Source organism: Panthera pardus, unplaced genomic scaffold (genome assembly GCF_024362965.1).
Source record: "Panthera pardus isolate Hobbes unplaced genomic scaffold, ASM2436296v1 HiC_scaffold_27, whole genome shotgun sequence".
In the NCBI taxonomy this organism is placed as follows: Eukaryota; Metazoa; Chordata; class Mammalia; order Carnivora; family Felidae; genus Panthera; species Panthera pardus.
Window position 1 is genome coordinate 125,533,881 of NW_026526843.1, and position 26,975 is coordinate 125,560,855.

The window sequence follows — 26,975 nt, forward strand, 5'->3', positions numbered from 1 at the left end:
GAATACTTACAATGTATGTGTATTGTGACTTACAATCACCAAAAAGGCACTGTAAGTAATGTTTTGTTTTGTTTTTAAACTTTTTTTTAATGTTTATTTATCTTTGACAGAGAGAGAGACACACAGAGCATGAGTGGGGAGAGGCAGAGACAGAGGGAGACACAGAATCCGAAGCAGGTTCCAGGCTCCAAGCTGTCAGCACAGAGCCCAATGCAGGGCTCAAACTCACGGACCGCAAGATCATGACCTGAGCTGAAGTCAGACACTCAACCAAGTGAGCCATCCAGACGCCCCATTAAAGTTTTTATATTTTAGAACTCCCATGTTGTTACATTTTGACATCTCCTACATTAGATAAGATTTTAAGATGTTTAAGATGTCTTAGCATTACACTGAATTGGCAGTGCTTTTCTTATTGGTACATAATAAAATAGAGTACTTAAAATCAATGATGTATCAAATTACAAATGTGAATGAACAAAATGTTAATAATTTTTACGAGAATTATACTAATGATTATTAATTGCACAGTATTTGGAAAAGGTAAGTATAGATTGTGTTCATTATGTGATAAAGAATTTGGGACCCAAATATAAAGATTTATCTTGCAAAACAAATGAATTCAAATGAATTCTTTATTTTACTTCTGCCCAATATTGCCTTCAATTTCTCTGTATTATTACTTATTATACAGAGAAATATAGTAAGTATATACAATGTATTCATGTATATAATATATAACTAATATAAAAAATTGGTATATATATTATGTTTATATATTAATGTATACATACAAGATATATAAGTATACATATAACTAATTATTATTAGTATATATTATAGTATTAACATATGGATAGTATATACAGGTGAGGAATAAGCATAGTAATACCCCGGGCTTACACCAATGAGTTAACAAGGCAACAAGAATAGGGAGGTGCAAAAGCACCCAAGAATAGGTATATGAAATAAACAAGATTAGGTATTCAGGGAAGAAGCACCCCCCAATTTAGTACTATAGCAGAAATCTGCTTTCACAGGAAGGAAAGATCAAATTAGGCAAACAGGTAAATAGGACTGTAGACCCCTGTGCTGCTGTTGATGCTGCCCAGAGCAGAGATGATTAACAAAAGAAAGGTGCCTTGTTAACCCTGAGGTTGCATGCTCTGTCTTGTCCCCTAGGTTAGCTAAGTTAACCAGACATGCCACCTTCTGTCTGCTGTTAACGGCCAACTGCCCATCTGCCTGCCACCAGGATTTTGTTTTATATTGACCCAACCCCAAACACCGTATATCTTCAAAACTTCCCTTTCCTCACATCCCCAAGTTAATGTTCACCAATTCATTGTCTCTTTGTGCATGCCTATCATGTTTGTAAGCCTTCTGATCTGGATAAATATGGGGAAGGACCCTTATTTAGGGCTCTTGTCTTTTCCAGGACATTAGCCATCTCTCGCTATTCATCCTGCGTCCCGCTCCCTTGCTAGACAAGAGAGAACTTTAGACTTAGAGTCTATGACATACACACACACACACACACACACACACACACACACACACACACACACACACATATATATACACCAGTATGTATAGTAGCATAAACAAATAGTATATGTTAGTAATAATACAATGACTTATATATCCCAATGTATATACCCATATATACTATACATATATTAATTACAATATATATGATGCAGATCATTATAATATTACTTATTATATATATTACTTATGTATTATTTCTCTATGTTATAACTCATCTATCTCACTCAGTTACTAGGCTTGATTTCCACGGTTTTCCCATTTTCGTATACTTCAGTTACTAGTCAATCTGATTACATACCTTACATTCTTCCCTTCCTTAAAATTCTACTTCTGTTATCCTATATCCTAAATCAATTATATTAAATTCTCACATTGCGCTACCTTGGTGATGACATTTTTCAGCCCAGTTTCAGGTCTCCTTATAAGATAATCATATCAAAGCTTCAAATATTTTCTTTAATTTACAGCCTATTTTTAGAAGAGAGGAGGAGGGCATTTATATAGTTAGGAGTGGTATCTAGATTTATCCTGATTTCAGTCCAGTTTCTTTTTCTTTTTTCTTTTTTGACTTTGACTATATATTTGTATTTTCTTAATTTTTGATGTGTTTTTTTAAAATGTAATTTATTGTCATGTTGGCTAACATACAGTGTATATACAGTGTGCTGTTGGCTTCAGGAGTAAATTCCCATGATTTATCACTTACATACAACGCCCAGTGCTCATCCCAACATGTGCCCTCCTCAATGCCCATCACCCATTTTCCCTTCTCTCCACCCCTCCATCAACCTTCAATTTGTTCTCGGCATTTAAGAGTCTCTTATGGTTTGGGGCGCCTAGGTTAAGAGTCCGACTATGGCTCAAGTCATGATCTCACAGTTTGTGAGTTTGAGCCCCACATCGGGCTCTGTGCTGATAGCTCAGAGCCTGGAGCCTGCTTCAGATTCTGTGACTCCCTCTCTCTTTGTCCCCTCCCTGCTGATGCTGTCTCTGTCTCTCAAATAAATAAATGTTAAAAAGAAAAGAGGCTCTTATGGTTTGTTCCCCTCTCTGTTTGACACTATTTTTTCCCTTCCTTTCCCCCATGGTCTTCTGTTAAGTTTCTCAAATTCCACATATGACTGAAAACATGATATCTATCTTTGAGTGACTTATTTCACTTAGCAGTTCCATTCACATTGTCGTAAATGGCAAGATTTCTTTCTTTCTCATTGCCAAGTAGTATTCCATTGTATAAATAAACTACATCTTCTTTATCCATTCATCAGTTGATGAACATTTGGGATCTTTCCATAATTTGGCTATTGTTGATACCACTGCTCTAAACTTTGGGGTACATGTGCCCCTGTGAATCAGCACTCCTGGATCTTTTGGATACATTCCTAGTAGTGCTACTGCTGAGTCATAGGGTAATTCTATTTTTAATTTTTTTTTAATTTTTTAAATGTCTTTATTTATTTTTGAGACAGAGAGAGACAGAGCATGAGCAGGGGAGGGGCAGAGAGAGAGGGAGACACAGAATCCAAAGCAGGCTCCAGGCTCTGAGCTGTCAGCACAGAGCCTGATGTGGGGCTCGAACTCCCGGACTGTGAGATCATGTCCTGAGCTGAAGACGGTTGCTCAACTGACTGAGCCACCCAGGCGCCCCTCTATTTTTAATTTTTTGAAGAACCTCCATGCTATTCTCCAGAGCAGCTGCACCAGTTTGCATTCCCACAAATAGTGCAAGAAGGATCCCCTTTCTCTGCATCTTCACCAACATTTGTTGTTTCCTGAGTTGTTAGTTTTAGCCATACTGACCAGTGTGAGGTGGTAACTCAATATGGTTTTGATTTGTATTTCCCTGATGATGAGCTGTGTTGAGTATCTTTTCAGGTGTTTGTTGGCCACCTGTATGTCTTCTCTGGAAAGGTGTCTATTCATGTCTTCTGCCAATTTCTTCAGTGGAGTATTTAATTTTTAGGTGTGGAGTTTGATAAGTTCTTTATAGATTTTGGATACTAACCCTTTATCCAATATGTCATATGCCATATCTTTTCCCATTCCATCAGTTGCTTTTTAGTTTTGTTGATTGCTTCCTTTGCAGTGCATAAGCTTTTTACTTGATGAAGTCCCAGTAGTTCATTTTTGCTTTTAATTCCTTTGCTTCGGAGACGTGTCAAGCACGAAATTGCTGCAGCTGAGGTCAAAGAGGCTACTGCCTGTTTTCTACTCTGGGGTTTTGATGGTTTCCTGCCTCACATTTAGGTCTTTCATCCATTTTTGTGTAAGAAAGTGGTCCAGTTTCATTCTTTTGAATGTTGCTTTCCAGTTCTCCCAGCACTATCTTTTTTTCATTGGATGCTCTTTTCTGCTTTGTCATAGATTAGTTGGCCATACATTTGTGGGTCCAATTCTGGGTTCTTTATTTTATTCTTTTGTTTTTGTGTCAAAATCATACTGTCTTGATGAATGTAGTAATGTAGTAGAGGCCAAATTCCGGGATTGTGATGCCTCCTGCTTTGGTTTTCTTTTTCAACTTTACTTTGGCTATTCTGCATCTTTTGTGGGTCCGTACAAATTTTAGGATTGTTTATTCTAGCTCTGAGAAGAATGTCGGTGCAATTTTGATTGGGATTGTACGGAATGTGTAGCTTGTTTGGGGTAGTATTAACATTTTAACAATATGTGTTCTTCTGATCCATGAGCATGGAGTATTTTTCAATTTCTTTGTGTCTTCTTCAATTTCTTTCATTAGTTTTCTAGAGTATTTAGCATAAATACCTTTTACATCTTTAGTTAGGTTTATTCATAGGCATTTTATGGTTGTTGGTGCAATTGTAAATGGGATCCATTTCTTGGTTTCTCTTTCTGTTGCTTCATTATTGGTGTACAGCAATGTAACTGATTTCTGTGTATTGATTTTGTTTCCTGTGACTGCTGAATTCATGTTTTGGTTCTACTAGCTTTTTGGTGGAGTCGTTCAGGTTTTCCAGGTAGAGTATCATGCTGTCTGTGAAAAGTGAAAGTTTGACTTCTTTGCTGCTCTGGATGGTTTTATTTCATTTTCTTATCTAACTGCTGAGGCTAGAACTTCCAACACTGTTAAGTAACAGTTGTGAAAGTGAACATCCTGTCATAGTCCTGATCTCAGGGAGAAAGCTCTCAGTTTTTCCCCATTGATGATGATATTAGCTGTGGGCTTTTTTATATCTGGCTTTTATGATATTAAGGTATGTTCCTTCTACCCCAACTTTCTTGAGGGTAAGAAAGGATGCTGTATTTTGTCAAATGCTTTTTCTCCACCTATTGACAGAATCATATGTTTATTATCCTTTCTTCTATTAATGTTATGTACCACATTGATTGATTTGCAAATGTTGTACCAGACTGGCAGCCCAGGAATGAATCACACTTGATCATGGTGAATAATTCTTTTGATATACTGTTGAATTTTATTTGCTAGTATCTTGTTGAGAATTTTTGCATTCATGTTCATCAGGGATATTTGTCTATAATTCTCCTTTTTAGTGTGGTCTCTGTCTGCTTTGGGAATCAAGGTAATAATGCTGGTTGAATAGAAAGTGTCTGGAAGCTTTCCTTCCGTTTCTATTTTTTGGAATAACTTAAGAATGGTAAGTATTAACTCATCTCTAAATGTCTGGTAGACTCCTCTTGGGAAGCCATATGGCCTAGGACTCTTATTTGTTAGGAGATTTTTGATAACTGATTTAATTTTTTCACTGGTCTAATGGTCTACTTCAATTTTCTGTTACTCCCCATTTGAGTTTTGGTTATGTGTGAGTGTCTAGGAATTTACTCAGTTCTTCCAGATTGTCCAGTTGGTTGACATATAATTTTTTCATGGCATTATCTAATAATTATTTGTATTTCTGTTGTGTTGGTTGTGATCTCTCCTCTTTCATTTATAATTTTATTTATTTGGGTTCTCTCTCATTTCTTTTTGAGAAGTCTGGCTAGGGATTTATCAATTTTGTTTATTTTTTTTCAAAAAAACAGATTTTACGTTCATTTATCTGTTCTATTGTTTTTGTTTTTTGTCTTTTGGATTCTATGTTGTTTATTTCTGCTCTAATCTTTATTATTTCCCTTCTTCTGCTGACTTTAGGTTTTATTTGCTGCTACTTCTCCAGCTCCCTTATGTATAAGTTTAGTTTGTATGTTTGGAAACTTTCTTGCTTCTTGAGATAGGCCTGATTTGCAATACGCTTTCCTCTTAGGACTTTGCTGCATCCCAAATGGTTTGGACTGTTGTGATTCATTTTCATTTGCTTCCATATATTTTTTAATTTCTTTTTTAATTGGCTGGTTGACCCATTCATTCTTTAGTAGGATGATCTTTAACCTCCATGCATTTGGAAGTTTTCTAAATTTTTTCTTGTGGTTGATTTCAAGTTTCACAGTGTTGTGATCTGAAAATATGCATGTATAATCTCAATTTTTAAAAATATTTATTGAGGGCTGTTTTGTGACCCACTATGTGATCTATCTTGGAGAATGTTCCATGTGCACTTGAGAAGAATGTGTATTCTGCTGCTTTTGGATGAAAAGTTCTGAATATATCTGTCAAGTTCACCTGGTCTAGTGAATCATTCAAGGTCATTGTTTCTTTATTGTTTTTTTGCCTAGATGATCTGTCCATTGTAAGTGGAGTAGTAAAATCCCCTGCAATTACTGCATTTTTTTGTCAGTAAGATTGCTTGTGTTTGTGATTGTTTATATATTTGGGTGTTTTCATGTTGGGGCATAAACATTTACAATTGTTATTTCTTCTTAATGGATAAACCCTGTAATTATTATATAATGCCTTCTTCATCTCTTGTTACAGTCTTTAGTTTAAAGTCTAGTTAGTCTGATAGAAGTATGGCTACTCCAGCTTTCTTTTGACTTCTAGTAGCATGATAGATGGTTCTCCATCCCCTTACTTTCAATCTGAAGGTGTCTTCAGGTCTAAAATGTGTATCTTGTAGGCAGCATATAGATGGATCTTTTTTTTTTTTTTTTTAATCTGTTCTGATACCCTATGTCTTTTGACTGGGGAATTTAGTCTATTTACATTCAGGGTATTATTGAAAGATATTTAGTTAGTGTCATTGTGTTATCTGTAGGTTTCATGCTTGTGGTGATGTCTCTGGTCGTTTGTAGTCTTTGCAACATTCCACTTACAGAGTCCCCCTTAGGATCTCTTGTAGGGCTGGTTTAGTGGTCATAAACTCCTTCAGTTTTTGTTTTTCTGGGAAAGTCTTTATCTCTCCTTATATTCTGAATACAGGCTTGATGGATAAAGGATGCTTGGCTGCAAATTTTGCCCATTCATCACAATTGAATATTTCCTCCTGTTCCCTTCTGGTCTCCCTTCTGGAGCGTTTCAGGTTCCAGGTCTTCTACTACCCTTATGTGTCTACCCTTGTAGGTTAAGGTCTGTTTATCCCTAACTGCTTTCAGAATTATCTCTTTATCTTTGTATTTTGCCAGTTTCACTACGATATTCCATGGAGAAGACCATAGCATATCTTGTTAACTATGAAGGGAATTCTCTGTGCCTCCCGGATTTGAATGTCTGCTCCTTTCTCCAAACTGGGGAAGTTCTCAGTTATAATTTGTTCAAATAAACCTACTGCCCCTTTCTCTTTATCCTCTTCCTCTGGAACATCTATCATACAGATATTATTATGTTTCATTGAATCACTTAGTTCACCAATTCTATCCTCATGGTCTAGTATTATCTTATCTTTCTTTTCCCAGTTCCATCATTTCCCATAATTTTATATTCTATTTTATTTAATATTCCCTCTGCTTCCTCCATCTTTGCTGTCACTACATCTAGTTTATTTTGCACCCCATTTATAGCATTTCTTAATTCATTGTTAACTTTATCTGAGTTGATCTCTGCAGGAATAGATTCTCTGTTGTCTTCTATGCTGTTTTCAAGTCCAGCTATTAATCTTATGACTATTACACTAGTCAGATATATTGTTTATATCTGTTTTGAGCAATTCTCTAGCTGTCGTTTCTTCCTGAAATTTATTTTATGCACAATTCCTCTGTTTCATCATTTTGGCTAGTTTTCTGTCCTTTATCTGTTTTAATAGTTTGTCATGTGTCCTGAACTTGTGAGCATTATTATGTTAAAAAAGGGTCTTACATTCTCCAGGGCCTGGCCTATCAGGAGGTGTTTTTGGAGTGTGTTGCATTGTTATTGTGAATCTGGTTGCTTTATCTCCCTACTTGTAGTGGTGGTTTGGAGCTTCCAGCAGGTGTGCTTTGATTGGTTCATTGAAGTAACCCTGGAGAAAATTTAAAAAGGGGCTGGTGGTGGAAGAAGCCTTATCCCATACAAAGAGAGAGAAATGACAGGGGCAGGGAAAGAGAAAAGAAGAAAATTTGACTAGGCAGAGAATTAGAGCAACCATATGGCTTAATCCAGAGAAAGAGGAAAATAAAGAATGAGATACAGAAGAGGTCTAAAAAGAATAAATTACAAATGTCTGCCTAAACAAACCAACAACCAGAATAGAGAAGGGAAGAAATATATACACATATATATGTATATATAAATGTATATATAATATACAATATTATATATTATATGTAATATTAATATTAATTAAATTTAATAAAATTATTAATAATATAACTAACAATAACATATATTAAATATAATAAATATATATTACATTACATTACATTACATTACATTACATTACATTACACTACATTATATTAATTATAGAACTAACCAAAATCAAATCAGAAAACGCAAAATCGCTAGACTGATATCTGATGGTGCTTTGGAGTGGTGGCTGTGCTGGTCTGGAGGAGGGGCCCTCTGGTTCATCACTGTCAATCTTGCTCCCATAGATATGCACTTACCAGGCACTGATGGGTGTGGTTTGGTGTAAGCAGGTCCTGCCTCCATTGTGGACCTGCCGTTTTTTCCCTGAAGTCCCACCTTGTTGGTGATGGGGAGAAAAATGGAGATATGCCAGTCTCTCCTCCCTGGACTGGGTGTTCCAAACCAGTCTGTTAAAGCCATCCTTACAGTGCACTCGGCATGAGTGGGCCACTCCACAGTCTCCTGTGCCTCCAGTATTCAAACTAGCCCTGTATTTAAAGGATCCTGCTCTGCATGTCCTGGTTCCAGGGTATTGCCACTCAACCCAGTCTGCCAACAAAGGGTTTCTGGTTGGCAGCCATCTGCAGGGTCTTTTGTACTTGGAGGCTATATACCTTCTTCCCACAGCACTCAAGGGAGGGGACTGCTCTCTCTGACTGATCCTCTGAGCTGGCTACCACTTTGGGGCTGACTTCCCTCCGCCCCACCAGGAGTGTGTACAGAGCAGCAGGCCCCATTTGCAAAGAAAGTCCCACAACCCTGGATAGTGTTAGAAATTGGTTCTTTCTGTTTTTTCTGTTCCCTGGTCTGTGGTTTTTCTCTAGTCCGAATACAATCCTAAACTTCCCACAGCCTTTCTTTCTCCTTTTGTCTACACGGAAGGGGATCCCTCTCCTCCACCTCTATGTCACCCATTTTATCTCTCCCAATTCGCAATCACGTACCTATTACCCGCTAAGTTGTTTCCCTGGCCCTTCCCTGGAGATGTTCTTGTCACTTTGTACTCAGATTCCTGGAATTCCAAGTCTTCTGGCCTCCACACTGCTGTGTTTGAGGGATGAGGGAACTTCAGGTCCTCCTACTTCTCTGCATTGTTGACTCCTCTCAGTCCAGTTTATTTTTCTAATTAGGACTCACTTTAGAGGACTTAAGGCTGCTAAACACAATTTTATTCATGAAACCTTAATATTTTCTTGCCTCTATGTATTTATTTATAAAACTATAAAATTTATTATGTATAAAAACAAAATAAAAAACTACAGAAAATTATAGGTAACTATCACTACAATTTTAGTTTCAAAAAAGCCTCTTAAGTTTAAACTTAGTGAGTTTATAACAAGAAATGATTGCCACATTTTACTATGATGAAATTTTTTACATTTTAAAAAAGATCATTAGACAATAAGGGTTTTGTTATCTGTTTCTTAAAAACTGAAATCATGAAGTTAGCATTATAATAAAAAGTGTAATTATAAACATGACTAAATTCACATGTCCTGATTTAGAGGTGATTAATATGCAAATATTTATTCTGTTTCCAAAGTCTACTGTAGTTCTACACCTCAAGCATGAACTATATAAAAATAATATTTTCCTTTACTGTTCTCTATAGCAAGTTTCCTTTCATTGTCCTCCTTTTCTTTCTACTATTATAGTTGCTTAAATACTTGGTATTTCTCATTTCTTTTGCATCTTAAAACTTCACTGAGCTTTTATCATAGAATTTTTTATATCACTATTCTATAAATATATTTTGTAATTTTCAAGAAGTCTCTTTATCTTGAAAAAGTAATTTTTTTCACTTAACTACTGAAATGTGGATTTCAAATTAATTACCCAAGAAAGAATCCTTTAAATACTTATAAATTAAACAGTTCTTAGATTCAAAATATTTTTTATTACTACCCAAAGAATTACACATAAATAATTAATAATTGCCATCTACTTTATCAGGATGTCTTTCATACTAAAAGATGTTGCAGGTTATAAATCTAAAGGAAGATCCATAATACAAATGGGGGCTGTTCTATTGTCTATAAAAATGTAGAGGAAGAAGATGAAAAAAGATGAGGAAGAAAAAGAATAAAATGACATGTCTAGGTTATTACATGACTCTCATAGAGAAAATGCTAACTAGCCCTGTCTGATTCTGAGATCTTATTCTTTTGAATTTACACACTTAAACTGAATTATTATTATTCTGACCTAATTCCAAGTTTTACAAGTTAGTTATAGCTTTTAATAACATTGTGCATATTTTCAAACACATTTAAAAATAAAAACTACCCATGTGTTTTTTTAAAAAAAGAAAAACATTTGCTATTAATATAACAAATATTTCAAATGCTTTATGAATTTGTCTTAAGTATAAGACAGAGTTAATATGGTATTGCCTATCCTGACAGACACTGATACATTCAAGCCCTCTTCTTGTTCCTGTAGAATACAAAGGAAGGGAAAAGTTGCCATTGTCTAGACCATTTACAAATTAGCTCTGAAGCTTCTTTCCATGTAAGATGAAATAGGTTTCTATAGCCATTAATTAAGTCATAACATAAAACAGTACTTTATATTTTGAGATTAAAATTTAATTTCTTTGGAAAATGAAGAGCAAACCCAAGTTACGTAAAAATGAATTTAAAACAATGTAATTTTAGATTGTAATACTTATAAGGTTAAAATATTTTTGGTACAGAACATGGAAGTATTACTTTTTCTATCTAAATGAAATTTGTATTTAAATGAAATTTTATTTAAAAGCAACCATTTTATTTTTTAAGTTTTTATTTGAATTCCCTTTGTTAAACTACACTATAATATTAGTTTCATTCAGATGTACAATATAGTGATTCACTTCCATACATCACCTGGCGCTCATAAAACAAGTGCACTCCTTAATCTCTATCCCCTATACATCACCCACCCACCTCCCCTCTCATAACCATCAGTTTGTTTTCTAGAGGTAGGATTCTGTTTCTTGGCTTGCCTCTCTCTCTCTGTCTCTCAATTTCTTTTTCTTCTTTTTTCTCCCCTCTTCATTTTTTTTCTTAAATTACACACTGAAACCAACTATTTTAAAGTGTACAAACCAGTGGCATTTTGTACATTCACAATGTTGTATACATTTATTTCCAAAACACTTTAATACCCTCAAAACAGACCCAGAATCCATTAAGCAATATTCCTATTTCCTACTTCTCACTCTGTGCAAACATTTATCTCCTTTCCTTTTCAATAATTTACATATACTGGAAGCTTCACATATAAGGAATATGTGACATTTTATATCTAACTTCTTTCATTTAATGTTTTTGAGGGTTATTAGAGTTGTATCATGGTTCAGTACTTCATTTCTTTTATAGCTGATAATATTCCATTAATATGTTAAAGGAAAACTGTCCTGTTTCTATCTTTTAGCCATTATGAATTCATATGGAACTTTTTTTGAATATTTTCAATTCTTTTATATAGTTACTGGTAACTAGAATTGTTGGGTCATATAGTGCTACTATATGGTTTCTTCTAAGGGTTTAATGGTTACAAGTCTTGCATTTAGCTCTCTAACCCATTATGAGTTAATTTTTGTATATACTGCAAAAATATGGTCCTATTTCATTCTTTTGCATGTAGTAGTCTAGTTTTCCCAAAAAATCTTTTTCTTGAAGAGACTTTTTTCCCATTCTTGCCTCCTTTGTTATGGACTAATTGGCTATATAATTGTGGGTTTATTTCTAGGATCTGTATTCTTTTCCATTGATATTTGTCTATTTTTGTGTCATTATCATACTGTTTTGATTACTACCTTGCAATATGTCATGATATCTGTGAGAGTGATGCTACAGCTTTGTTTATCTTCCTCGAGATTACTCTGACAATTCAGGATCATTTTTGGTTCCATGCAAGTTTGTAGGTACATGGTATTTTGATATGCATTGCATTAAATCTATAGATTGCTTTGGATAGTGTCAACAATTTAACAACATTTATTCTCCCAATCCATGAACATGGGACATCTTTCCATTTCCTTGGGTCATCTTCAATTTCTTTCATCAATGTTTTATAGTTTTCAAAGTATAGGTCTTTCGCCTCTTTGGTTAACTTTATTCCAAGGTATTTTATTCTTTTTGATGAAATTGAAAATAGGATTGTTTTCTTAATTTCTCTATCTGCTACATCATTATTAGTGTATAGAAATGCAACAGATTAAATAAAATTACTTTCTTAAATTTATATTTTCATTGTCTATTCCAATTTTACAAAAGCACAACTGGCATTGGTGCATTGATTTTATATCCTGCAACTTTGCTGAATTTGTTTATAGCTCCAGATGGAAGTGGGGATAATAGAAATTTGTCATGTAGAGCTACAGTAGCAGCATTACTTTTTTGTTTTTTTGCTTAGAAGATTATAAGTCCTATAATATTTTTAAATAGTATCTTAATTTTGATTTGAACAAAAAACACTCCCTAAAAATAACTTACTTGTGTTTGTAGGTTGATCATAGGAGAGGTATATTACACAGAAAAAAATAGTAGACTTTAAGAAATAGGAAACAATAACTGGCTCACAGTCTTACACCATATACAAAATGAAATTCAACATGGATTAAACACCTAAAAGTGAGACAAACACACACACACACACACACACACAATCCTGGAAGAGATCACAGGCATTAATTTCTCTGACATCAACTGTTGTAACCAGCAACTCCTGACACATGGGAAACAAAAGCAAAAATGAACTATTGGGACCTTATCAAGATAAAAGGGTTTGGCACAGTGAAGGAAACAATCAACAAAACTAAACAGCAACCTACAGAATAGAAGATATTTGCAAATGACATATCTTATAAAGAGTTAGTACCCAAAATATATAAAGAACTCATCAAACTCAAGAGCCAATAACCAATAATCTAATTTAAAATGATCGGAAGACATGAGCAGACATTTTTCCAAAAAACACATCCAGATGGCTAGTAGACACATCAAAAGATGCTCAACATCACTCATCGCCAGGAAAATGCAAATCAAAATTACAATGAGATATCACCTCACACCTATCAGAATGGCTAAAATTAACAACTTGGGAAACAACAGGGAGTTAATGAGGATGCAGAGAAAGAGTGGAGAGAACCCTTTTGCACTGCTGGTGGGAATGCAAACTGGTGCAGCTACTCTGAAAAACAGAATGGAGTTTCCTCAAAAATTTAAAGATAGAACTATCCTATGATTCAGCAATCACACTACTGGGTGTTTACCCAAAGAATACAAAACTACAAATCTGAAGGAATACATGCACCCCAAAGTTTATACCAGCACTATCAAAAATAGCCAAACTATGGAGAGAGCCCAAAGATGTGCCATATATAAACAATGAAATATTTTTCATCCATAAAAAAAAATAAAAGCTTGTCATTTGCAGTGATGTGGATGGAGCTAGAGTATATAATGCTAAGTAAAATAGTCAGTCAGGGAAAGACACATACTATGTGATTGCATTCATAGAAACAAAACAAAAGAGAAAAGAGGAAAAAAAGAGACAGACAAATTCAGAAAAAGAGTCTTAATTATAGTGAACCAGAGAGAGGTGGGAGGGAAGGTGGGTGAACTAGATGGTAGGTATTAAAAGTGCACTTGCTGCGGGCACCTGGATGGCTCAGTCAGTTGAAACTTAGGCTCAGGTCATGATCTCATGGCTTGTGAGTTCGAGCCCTGCATTAGGCTCTGTGCTGACAGCTCAGAGCCTGAAGCCTGCTTCAGATTCTGTGTCTCCCTCTCTCTCTGCCCCTCCCTTGCTTGCGCTATCACTTTCTCTCTCTCTCTTTCAAAAACAAATAAACATTAAAAAATTTTTTTAAAAGAGTGCACATGTTGTGATGAACACCAGGTGATGGATGTATGGAATTGTTTAATCATTATATTGTACAAGTGAAACTAATATAACACTGTATGTAAACTACACTGAAATTAAAGAGTTTTAAAAAAAGGAATAGGAAATAATAGAAAAAGTATACAATTCAAATTTTATGGTCAACAAACACATGAAAAGATCATAGTCTTCAGTAATTCAAAAAATGACAACAGTCCAGGATTCTGTTTGCTTGTGTATATTCAAGAGAAATAAAACATACACATACCAAAACCCTACACACAAACGTTCACAGTAACATTACTGATAATAATTGAAAAGTAGAAACAACTCAATTGAAGAATAAACAAAATGTGTCATATTGATATGGAATAATATTCTGCCATTAGTTATGAAATGTACACTTACAACTAGTTAAAATGGTAAGCTTGTGGTATTCTGATAACTGTTTACAACATGGGTAAACCTTAAAGCATTTTGGTAAGGGAAAGAAGCCAGACACAAAAAAAGATGACAGACATATACTGCATGATTCCATTTTTAGGACTTATTCATATCTATGATAACAGAAAGTTGATTAGTGGTTGTGGAGGCGTGGGAAGTGACTATTAATGAATATGGGGCTTCTTGCTGAGGTAATGAAATGTTGTGAAATTTGGCAGAAGCCTGAATTGCACAACTCTGTAAATACACTAAAAACCATTGAATTTGTATACTCTAAAATGAAGAATATTATGCTCCGTGAATTATATTTCAATAAAGCTGTTTTAGAAAAAGCAATTCTAGAATCATGGGGAGAAGTAGATCTAATTATCTGAAAGATTAATATCAAAATGTAACCTACAGTAAATCTGGTTTTATGAAATATAAAGAAACATGCAGATAAAACTGCAACACAATGAAAACAAAAAATCTAAAGATAGGGGCACCTGGGTGGCTCAGTGGGTTGAGTGTCTGATGTCAGATCAGGACATGATCTTGCACATCGTGGGTTTGAGCCCAAGGTCCAGCTCTGTGCTGATGAATCAGAGCCTGGAGCCTGCTTCAGATTCTGTGTCTCCCTCTCTCTCTGCCCCTCCCTCACTCTGTCTGTCTCCCAAAAATAAATAAACATTAAAAAAATTTTTTTTAATCCAAACATAAACATTGAGCAGAAATGATATTCTTAATGTAGCATAATAAATTAATGATGCTGATAACCCAGACCAAGTAGATAAACTTCTGGGGGAAAAAATGTCAAGAATAGTGTTAAATGAAACAGTATACAAATCAGATCAACAAACCTAAAAGCAAAGAATTCTCTTACACCGTCAAAATAACAATTAACCCTTGAGTGTAATTTTTAAAGGAACAAATGGGTACTTCTTTATGTTGCAATTCCTCAAACACATAATAATGTTCCGCAATGGGAATTTTATTAACATAAAATCAAACTCACAAACCGTGAGATCATGATCTGAGGTGAAATAAAGAGGTGTTTAACCCACTGAGCCACCACGCACCCCCTATTTGGCAACAATTTTTATGAAAGATTTTAGCTCCCACCCCCCTTCATGCAGGTATGAAGAAATGCAACATCAAGTTTCTACAAATGCAGTAAGAGGAAAATGTGTGCATGGCAAGTCCATTGTAAGTGAAACTGAGTACATAAATATAAACAATTTGTATTCTACTAATGGTTCTAGTATTCCAAAATTGCTATGCTAAGTACCTTTATTATAAAGCCAGGTGGGTAAAGGAACAGCCAGTAAGTTCTTAGACTTTGCTCATTTAGACGCGACTTAAAATGGTAAGCGAAAGGAGGGCAGTTGGCTTGCGGCTTCTGTAAACGTGTAACCTGATAAAAACAACACAACAGACTACAACAGAACACAACACCACACAACACAACAACGCCCACTTTAGATGCACTGATCTTAAGCCATTCCAGTCTACTGCGCAGGCTTAACACGCGCAGCGGTCCCTTAAATAAAAAGATCCGGCACCTCTATTTGTAATTGTGCTCTTCCGTTCCGTTGAAGAACTATTTAAGATTAGTCGAGTGCCTGGTTTGTGGTGCTTGTTTTCTTGTAGTGCACTCCCTTCTGTGCCTTCAGATCTTTCCTGCCCATATAGCACATCTTTAAGTTTTTGAGATAGCTCAGCACCTGAAGAATTGATCCGCGGAGTGACACGGCGTGTGAAGCAGCCGGAAAAGCTTGCTGGTCAAGATGGTGGTTGAAAACTGAGTGGTGTGAGCAACTGCATGAATTAAACTAACTGTTGAATTTGAAGGAAAATAAAGGCCTGCTGGGACTTAGGTTTTAGCTATCAACAAACTATACGCCACTGAAGAAAGAGGAAATCATTTTACAGAATAGCATCGGAGCGCGACATGGAGACGGGAACCGACGACTTCCTACCGCCGCCAGAGTGCCCGGTGTTCGAGCCTACCTGGGCGGAATTCCGAGACCCGCTTGGCTACATCGCAAAAATCAGGCCCATTGCAGAAAAGTCGGGTATTTGCAAGATCCGCCCACCCGCGGTAAGCCTCTGAAGCCTAATTTGGGGATGGATTTGCCTTAAGACTGAGCGTTAGGGTGCTGTGCTGGTAAACAAGGCCTTAACCCTTTTGTTAACTGCTGTTAATTAAATTCTGTAACTAAGTGTAATTGCTCATTTTGTAACTGACTATAATGGGTTGGCATCAAAAAGTTCGTATCTAATCGCCACACGCAGTGCAGTTCTAAAAATCTGTTTTAGGAATGAAAAGCTTTGATTCGAAATTGGTTTTACCCTCTACGACTACTTAGGCGTGTGTAGTAGAGGAATATTTAGCTCTTAAATTTACGTTGAAGGAAGTTTTAATGTATTTATCATACTTGATAGCGAAGCAAAGGAACGTATAAATTGTCTTATTAGGCGCTGGGCTTGGAATGGTTTAAATTTGTTATATGACCCGTGGTATAAGAAATACATAGAATAGAATCCTTACCACCAATTAAATTGGAATAACTTCGTGTACAGGTCTGTCCTCTGGGTTTGCTTTACTCAAAACTTCTAACTCAGTTCTTATGTTTGAATTAAGAATGCAAACTAAATTGCTTGTCGGGTATGGGTTTAATTTATATGCGTATCAAAGGTGTGTCCTCTAACTGCAGTGTATTGCTCATTTATGAGATACTCAATCTGACTACATATCTTCTATTTGGATGGGTATACTTTTTAAAAAAGTATTACTAGTTACATACTACTATTCTTAACAGGTTGTGGGTGGGAATAAATAATACTCTAGTTTTCAAAATCAGTTTCTCATCCGTATTAGATTTTTCTTCACTTCATTAAGAATCTTCCTCACAAACGAAATGCCCCCCCCCCCCCCTTATTGAAGTGTGCTTCATTCTTTTTAAATCTTTTAGGCCCTTTGTGGGTTTTTTGTACCTTTTTTGGAGGAGACACACCAAGGATAATTCTTTGTGTTTTGTTTGTTTTTTGGGGGTTTGCTCTTGTTTTTCAGTTATAAGATTTTTAAAAGACAACCATTTGAACCTTCAAGAGCAAAATATAGCAACCAAAAGCCTTAAAAGGAAGGACTATTAAACTGGAGACAAATCATTCTACTTCTCAACATCTTCATCCTTTGCTATACCATAATAAGTTCATTTACTTTCTTCTAGGACTGGCAGCCTCCCTTTGCAGTAGAAGTTGAAAACTTCAGATTCACACCCCGAATTCAGAGGCTAAATGAACTAGAGGTAAAATCGGAAGCCACCCTTTTATGCTGGAATTTGAGCTCTGATCTTATTTCACTGGTAGTTTTAGAACAATGTAGTTAAGCATATAAGTTTTAAAGCAGATATATTTTGATCCTAATACCAGTTCCATTTTTTTCCCAGAATAATGATTTTGGAGAAAGTCCTCTGCAAATGGCGAGGACATGAAGGCTTGCTTGCTTGCTTGCTTGCTTGATTTATTTATTTATTTATTTATTTACGGATTTTTTTCCCTCTCCATACCTACGTAATTTATCATTTTTTATTTTTGCTGATTTCTTTCATAGAAGCAAAGTTCAGAGCATGGTCATACATGGTCAACTTCTCTACATAGAAGAGAAAAATATTTTTTTAGTTGTGTATAGAGTACAAGTGCTGTCTTAAAGGAAGATATTAGATTGAACCTTGCTTATTATTTGTTAAGTGCAAGAATAGCGCTTTAGATTTAGAGATGAAAGATTCTGACTTTGAGTCATCGCTCTTAAAGTTCCCTTTTAAGACTGAAGAATCTGCTTATTTGAGCTTTTGACAGACACTGGTGGTGAGATAGGCAATGAAATCTAGACTGTAGCCTAGGAGAGCACCATAATTAATGGACTAAAGTTGAAAGAGTAAGCCAATTTCATGGGACTGTCTCTTCCCCAGGCTCAGACCAGAGTAAAATTAAACTATTTGGACCAGATTGCAAAATTCTGGGAAATCCAAGGTTCTTCATTAAAAATTCCCAATGTAGAACGGCGGATTTTGGATCTCTACAGCCTTAGTAAGGTAAGAGTACTTCTGCTTTAAAAAGGAAAAATAAATAAAAAGCCTTGGCTTTTTAGGAAACCCTCTGTGGTTGAACTTTGTGTTTCTAGGCAGGAAAGGAGAGAACAGAGATCCTGCCAAGATTTTTTGACACCATCTTTGAGTCCTGGAACAGTTGGCATTGGCGGGAGTGCACCGTCCTCATATTTAATCCTAACTGCTGTTTTTCAGGTCTCTTAGTCTGCTCACAGTTAATCTATATAACTTTCATTATCCTTGCAGATTGTGATGGAGGAAGGTGGCTATGAAGCCATCTGCAAGGACCGTCGTTGGGTCCGAATTGCCCAGCGCCTCAACTACCCACCAGGCAAAAACATTGGTTCCCTGCTACGATCTCACTATGAGCGCATCATTTACCCCTATGAAATGTTTCAGTCTGGGGCCAACCTTGTGGTGAGGTGTCTTAACTGGTTTGGGGCCTGATTTGATTTTGTTCTTTCTGGTCTTTCTTTTTCTGGGTTGAGCTTTCTTAGTATCCTAAGTAAATTTCTGGCATTAGAAATTCTAGGAATTGGGTCTGAAAATAATTCTCAGCCTATAAAAGAGTATACAGTATATTTTTAAGTAGTTGTATCTAGTAGGCTAGCTAAATGAGAATTAGAATATCTTTTTTTTCTATCTTTCTCTCTGAAGTGTTGGTGTTTACTAGGATCTTTTTATGGATAAGATAATAGAATATAAGTTAGAGAAAAGCAGTTCCTATTTTAGGCCTTCCTCCTTGAAAAATATAATTTCTTAAGAAATTACTGTATTTCCTGAGGATAGTTTAGATACAGAGAATTACAGGATAAATTTTTGGTAATTGGACTTAATTCAAAAAGGAGTGGGAACTAATTTGACCATATATCTTAAATAATGTTTTTAGGTTTTATTATTTCCAGAGCATTTTATAAAATTATGTGAATAGCCATAAATGGATATTTTACTTTATAATTGTTAGGTTTGATACTTATATTGCCCATTTTTCAGACAAAGAAATTGGAACAGAGAGCTCAGGCATAGAAAGTAAGGATAAAATCCTAAGTCCACATCTGGCAGTCTAGTTCCAAAGACTGTTCCTCACTATGTTTTACTGGTTATATATAAGCAAAGTTGTAGAAGAATTCTCATCATATTGTTCTATTATTGCAGAGAATAAAAGTGTCATTTGGAAAGAAATACAGCTTTCATTGTTAGAGATTTAAGATGAAGGAATCACTTGATTATTTGTTAATTTTAAATGTGACTCAGTTTCTCATTTGTTTTCTTATGTTCCCAGCAGTGTAACACTCACCCATTTGACAGTGAAGAAAAAGACAAGGAATACAAACCTCATGGCATTCCCCTAAGACAGTCTGTGCAGCCTTCCAAGTTCAGTAGCTATAGTCGGCGGGCAAAAAGACTACAGCCTGATGTGAGTGCCTCTTTTTTTTTTTTTCCTGTAAACTTCCAGAATTTGTCTAGGACTTGTTCAGTCCATTTCTATAGGACACTATAGCTGATTCAAATTGAATTAATTGAAAATGAATGAGTTATTTTGTTTTATAGGTATCATTTGCAGTGTTTGTGTTTACCTACTTTTGCTTTTACGTATTTTGAAAGCAAACATCTATCTTTAATATTTAAGAATATAAAATATAGGGGTGAATTTTTTAAATCTTGGGATAGTTTTTAGAAAGCTTTCAGTTGTTTGGTTTTTTAATTATGAGTTTTTGTTCTGTGTTCTTTTATCACATGGAGAGTCAGCCACAAGAGAAGCTCAGGAAAATAGAGCTATACTCAGAAAGCTCAGCTTGTCACACAGAAGCATGGGTGAGGTTGTAGAAATGTCAGGAGCAGGGAAGATCCTAGGTCATGGCCTTATTTGGGTTTTCCAGGTAAGGGCAAGGCAAGGTAGGGTAATTGTTTAGGATTGGCTAGTCTGAATAGTTTTCATGGGCTCTAAAAAACAAGAGTGTTTCTCATTTGCCTGGCATCTGGCCCTGGGATGATTAAGGCAAGGAATGAAGAAGACTAATGGGAGGTATGGCCCTGTTTGTTTTGCATATCAAAGGCATGCTCTTTGCTGGGTACTTTGCTATCTCAGATAATTGGATAGCCTCAGAGGAGCAGTCTCTCCCCAGTCAGTAGGATTTTCAACATGTCGAACAACATAATATTTGAAAATTAAAAATATAAACAATACAGACTTGTAATTTCTCTTCTTGCTAATAAACCTGTATTATGTGTCTATGTATGTTCTCATAGAATTTTGGATGTTTCTGTTTCTGAAATATATTCAACTAGGAAAACATTCTATATCCTTAGATGTATAGTGAATAATCCTAACAGACTTTATTTTAGTATTTGGATGTAGAGGGAAGAAATGAGAAATGGTGATCTAGTTTAAATTATTGAAATTCAGATGGATTCTGCATTGATGATGTAGTTCTTCAGGTAGTATCTGAGAATTATCTGAATAAGAATTTTTATGAATAAGAAAAATGAGCCATCTAATGATTTGGAAATCCGTAAAATTTGTTTGAAAGTGGTAAGTAGCAGCTAAGGTTACAACAGTTTTTCAAAATCAAATCTTTAGATACTTTATTCCTGAGAATGAGATTCTTCACTTTCCTGGGAAGGTTTTAAAGATTCTTGAAAACTATGAGGTTACCCAAACCAGAAAGATGTTGTGTTTCCAGAACATTAGGAGGAAAAAAGTTGCATGTTCTACATGAAGCAGAAAAGAAGTAAATGAAGTGACAGAGAAATTAGGACTAACGTCATTTTTTTTTCTAATTTGGACATTGGTGTTTGTAACATAAGAATGAATAGTGAGATGTCTGAAAGGTTAAGAATAATACCGTCATTTCATATTTAAAAGCAAGCATTAGCTCTTTTAGAAGGTGTTTGCTTTGTTAGAAACTATCTATATTCCAAAGTAAAATGTTAAGTATAATGTATGCAGCGTGACTAATGTAAAATTGTAAATATGGTGTATGTGGCAACTAGGAGCCCCATGCCTGCAAAGTTGTGGAATCTTTCACAGCCCATTTTTAATCTGTGTCTTTTATTAAACTCTCCTGAATGATAAGTCAGAAGTGCTTAATCTCAGTTATAAGTTGAAATTGTAGAATAATTATGTATTTCTTTATATGTAACCAGTTGACAAATCTAAATGTATAAAAGATGCGAAACCAAGCCTCTTTTAAGCTATTAAAATTTCAAAGGTGCATACCCTCCTGATTTGACTTCTGTTAATTAATGTTTTAGAATAGTATGCAGCAAATATATGGGTGTTTGTTCAGGTCTTAATTTGTAAAAGTGACTGGCTATGTGGAGAGTTCAGGTCCACCACAAGAAAAGTTTTAAAGTTACATTTCCATTAGAAACAAGAGACCTAGCATATCACACAGTGCCACAAGATGAAGCATCAGTGTTACTAAGGATCAGAAAGCAAGGGGAACTCTTAGGCCACAGCCTTTATTAGAGACTCCTTGGGAAAAGTGAGGTAGTATAGGATAAACATTTTAGGATTTAATAGTTTGAATTATACCAACAAACATTGAAGCATAGGAATTTTCCTTTCCTTTCTTCTCCTCCCCTCTCCTCCCCTCTCCTCCCCTCTCCTCCCCTCTCCTCCCCTCTCCTCCCCTCTCCTCTCCTCTCCTCTCTCCTCCTCTCTCCTCTTTTCTCTTCTTCTTTCTTCCTCCCTCCCTCCCTTCCTTCCCTTTCTTCCTTCCTTCTTTTCTTTTCTTGTCTTGTCTTCCTTCCTTCCCTCCCTTCCTCCCGCCCTTCCTTCCTCCCCCCTCCCCCTCTCCCTCCCTCCCTCCCTTCCTTTTCTCTTCTCTTCTCTTCTCTTCTCTTCTCTTCTCTTCTCTTCTCTTCTCTTCTCTTCTCTTCTCTTCTCTTCTCTTCTCTTCTCTTCTCTCTTCTCTCTTCTCTCTTCTCTCTTCTCTCTTCTCTCCTTTTCTTCTTTGTTTCTTTCTTCCTTTTTTTAATTCAAGTTAGTTACCATATAGCATAGCATACTCTTAGTTTCAGGAATAGAACCCAGTGATTATCTGTTGCATGTGACACCTAGTGTTCATCCCAACAAGTGCCCTCCTTAATGCACATCACCCATTTAGCCCATCTGCCCACCTACCTCACCTCAAGCAACCCTCAAGTTTGCTTCTCTGTATTTAAGAGTCTTATGGTTTGTCTCCCTCCCTTTTTTATGTTATTTTTCCTTCCCTTCCCTTCCCTTATATTCATCCTTTTTGTATTTTAAATTCCACATGTGAGTGAGGTTGTAGGATATTCGTCTTTCTATGACTGACTTATTTTGCTTAGTATAATACATCTAGTTCCACCCATCTTGTTACAGACCGCAAGATTTTATTCTTTTTCATTGTTGAGTGACATTCCATTCTATATATATATATATATATATATATATATATATATATATATATATATATATACCACATCTTTTTTATACATTCATCAGTTGGTGAACATTTGGTCTCTTTCCAGAATTTGGCTATTGTTGGTGGCACGGAGCATAGTGACTTTCTGAATTTGTTTCAGACCTGGCCAAGTGTTGATTTAAGGAAGGGAAAATAATGTCTTAGTGTATGAGGGTTAGATAAGGAGGTGGTTGCTAGTATAGAGTTGGGATTGCTTGGGTTGCACATGAAAGGTGAGCTCACCTACAAGTGAGTCTTTAGGAATTAGCTGACCCCGAGAGGAGCAAGTCTTCTCAGCCAACAGTATTCTCCAAAGGATGTCAAAATATAAACTATAAAACATTAAAAATGTCATTAATACAACTAATTACATCATTATTTGCAATACCAAAAAATGTGAAACAGCACCAAGGATATAATAAGAGTGGCTTGGGGCGCCTGGGTGGCTCAGTCAGTTAGGCGGCCGACTTCGGCACGGGTCATGATCTCGTGGTCCCTGAGTTCGAGCCCCGCGTCGGGCTCTGTGCTGACAGCTCGGAACCTGGAGCCTGTTTCGGATTCTGTGTCTCCCTCTCTCTGACCCTCCCCCGTTCATGCTTTGTCTCTGTCTCAAAAATAAATAAATGCTAAAAAAAAAAATAATTAAAAAAAGAGTGGCTTGAGTTATTTCTGGAATAGTTATAATCAAATAATAAGCTGTAGAAGAGATGTAAGTGTTCATAGTCCCAGAAGTTTAATTCTTGAACAGACCTCCATTTTGAACTCCAGAGTCCTGTTTCTCTCAGTCTTCTCCATCTGATCTTTGAGAAATTATTTTTCCTACCACCATTGTCTCTTCAGTTGATCCTTTGTTTATCATGTATTGTCATACAGTATATATTGCATACTTAAGTTATTTGGGGAATAGAACAAGCCAGAAAATATGTTATTACATGTATTTGTATATAGATCTAGAATAAAACATACAGAAACAATCCTCAGGCTTTAAATAGAAAGGGGAAGTACAATAATACTTTAAAATTATAATGAAAATGGACAGAAACACAGATAAAATATATCTCATGGTGTCCAGTAAAAAGAGATATGTGCTGAAAATGACATATAATATGTGTATTTATGACACATAATGGATTTACAGTTTCCCAAGATACCTGAATATAGTGTGGGAAGAAAGTTAAAAGTCTTGAGTTCAGAGTGAAATGCTGTTCTTCTGTCTTCCCATTTGCAGCTTCAATTGTGCTGTCAAAAGAAATTTATTTACATTTATTGAATTCTTTAGTATAAAGTATACATTTTAGATACTTAAGCTTAACTGTCCTTGAAAACACAGGAGTATTCTGTCATTTCATTTGTTGCATGAAACAAATTGAGAAAATGAATTACCACTCAAATTTGTCTATTCACTTACTCCTGCCTGGCTATATGCTACCCACAAGTAAAAATACATCAGTAATAAAGAGTTAAAAATAAGTGGAAGCAGTTGAATGGATTCAATCTATGTGACCTTTTTTGGAATGTTTTGGAGCCTAAAATATGTATTTGTATATGTATACCTCACTTCCTTCTTTGAACTTTCTGTTATTAGCCAGAACCCACAGAGGAAGATATTGAGAAGAATCCAGAGCTAAAGAAGCTGCAGATCTATGGGGCTGGTCCCAAGATGATGGGGTTGGGACTCATGGCCAAAGACAAGACTTTACGGAAGAAAGGTAAAGCCTAATAGGCTAAGAGACAATGTGAGGGAGAGATAGTTTGTTGATTTTGATAGGAGAATAGATTTGTTTGTTTTCAGATTTGTTTCTGACTGCCCTAGATAAAGAAGGGGTCATATGCCCCCCAACTGTTTTGATGAAGGATGAACCAAGAGAGGATGGGAAAGTGATGTCAACATTGCCCAAAGAGGACTTGAATCACAGCCTAGAGCCCTGCACCAACCTGACCATGCGACTGAGGAGGAGTCACAATAGTGCCCAGTTTGTAAGGACTTAATCTATGATATTCTAACATGTTTTTAAACTATGAGGACGATATGGAACCTTAGGTTATGTTGTCCCACCCTACTTTCTCCTCCCTTCCTTTCACTTCTGGGCCCTTCATATATGAAGAGACTGATGGTTAGGAAGGAGAAGAAATATGCAAAATATTGTAGTCAGGAGGAAAATTTGTATCTCCTATATTTTAATTTGGGACTTTTCAGCAAACTGTTGTATCTTTTCAACCCCAATAATAAGCATTTTTTGAACTTTATACTTTCATATGGTACGAAATGTGAAAGCTATTTGTTTCTGGCAAATGCTTCACAAGTATCACATTTCATAATAGTATTGTTTCTCTTGTGTGATCTTTCTTTACTTAGGTCTCTCATGTATATAAGTCTTCTCTTGTTTCATACAGCTTATGAAATATCAGAAATATCATTTGAATATTCTGTAGTCTAATGTTTCCAAAATGGTAAATTCCCTTTTTTGATTGTCCTTTATTTGTAGCAAACTTCATTTTATCTTTTATAATTTTTTCTACACCTCCTACTCTGTCGATGTTAATGTTCCTAGAAATTTTGTCTTTGGACACACTTCTGTTTTGAGCTCCAGGCTCCTGTGTTTTCTGTTAATCGTCTGTACCTAATCACTGAAAGATTACGTATATTATCATCATGTCCCCAGTTTATGACTGTTTGTCATCTTATGGACTATTGCAAGGTCTTATCTTCCATGCTTGAAGTTTGGAAATCGCTTAAGACTCTTCTGTCACTCCTACATCTAGTTGGTCACCCACTAGCCTTTTTTTTTTTTTTTTTTTTTTTGTATAGTATAGTGTGTATACACAAAAATATGGTCTTTATTTCAAAATTCTTTTTTTTAATACATGAAAATAAAGCTTTGCTTATTTTTGTACTTTTAATTAACTGCTGTTATTTTATATACTCTTATGTTGGCTTCCTTTGTTATATTTGAGAGATTCATTCATATTGTATAAGTTCTCACTGTATTATGTTGTATTAATTACAATTCTTAATAATACAACCTCAGTATGATTTCTTAATGTCTTACTATTTATGGAATTTTTGGTGGTTTGCAAATTTAGGAATACATTCAATACTACTACTGTTAAATACATGCTATTAGGTATGTAGCTATTTCTATTATATACATAAAAGGACTGAAATTGCTGTGACTGAAGGTCACTGCTATACACACAGTATGTAAGAATGCTAATGTACATATATGTGTGTAAATATGTATATGTTTTCTACATTAATATATGTGTATGTCCCATAAACTAATAAGACAATATACAAGTGTGTATTTCTGTAGCTCCATACACACAGCATATATTTTCTCCCACTCTGTAAGTCACCTCTTTCCTGTCTTTACTCATCATTTTACTTCTGGATCCTCCCAATATAGTACTACTGCAAGTAGTTTTTCTAATATTCATCCTGGTAAAAATGTATTGGTGTGTTTTTTTAACTACTAATACTAGATTATTTCAGTATTACATAAGTATCCAAGTTGTTTAGCCTTGACCTAGTGTTTTGGTCTGGTGGTCTACTACTTTGGTGACCAAGCTAAATTATCTAAATTAAAGGCATAGTTTAGAATGAAAATGGACACCTATTGAAGTTTACACCAGAATAACATACCACTGGACATTTGGTCAATTGGGCTTATTATGTTCACCTGCATTGATGTATTTTATTATTAACCATATGTAATTTTCTGAATGATCCATGCCAGTTTATATCTTCATGATTTGGATTTGTCCCATTGAAATCTTACATAAAAATGGTACTTTACTCTCTAAGTACCTTAATCATTGTTCATTTCTTGACATGTTGTATTATTTAATAATTGTTTATGTCATGTCATATTTTCACTAAATAGTGAACTCATGAGTAGAATATGACATAGTTGTTGATTGGTGGTACATGCTTAAAATAAATGGTGTGGAAACCTGGGACAGGATGTC

At 35.4% G+C, this 26,975-nt stretch overlaps 1 protein-coding gene across 10 annotated transcripts in view; it reads left to right on the plus strand.

The window, feature by feature from the left end:
* The first annotated feature begins 16,038 nt into the window (after positions 1 to 16,038).
* The window catches only part of LOC128773873 (lysine-specific demethylase 5D), a 44,163-nt gene continuing 33,226 nt past the window's right edge, over positions 16,039 to 26,975 (plus strand). For 3 of the 10 annotated variants that reach the window (XM_053891909.1, XM_053891910.1, XM_053891907.1), the window contains exons 1-7: positions 16,039 to 16,562; positions 17,695 to 17,772; positions 18,436 to 18,558; positions 18,820 to 18,990; positions 19,856 to 19,990; positions 24,592 to 24,715; positions 24,799 to 24,983. In XM_053891909.1, coding sequence (XP_053747884.1) covers positions 16,413 to 16,562; positions 17,695 to 17,772; positions 18,436 to 18,558; positions 18,820 to 18,990; positions 19,856 to 19,990; positions 24,592 to 24,715; positions 24,799 to 24,983 — 966 coding nt within the window. In that variant the 5' untranslated portion in view covers positions 16,039 to 16,412. The remainder of the gene's footprint in view (positions 16,563 to 17,694; positions 17,773 to 18,435; positions 18,559 to 18,819; positions 18,991 to 19,855; positions 19,991 to 24,591; positions 24,716 to 24,798; positions 24,984 to 26,975) is intronic. The other 7 variants (XM_053891901.1, XM_053891902.1, XM_053891908.1 and 4 more) reach the window with 4 other exon arrangements.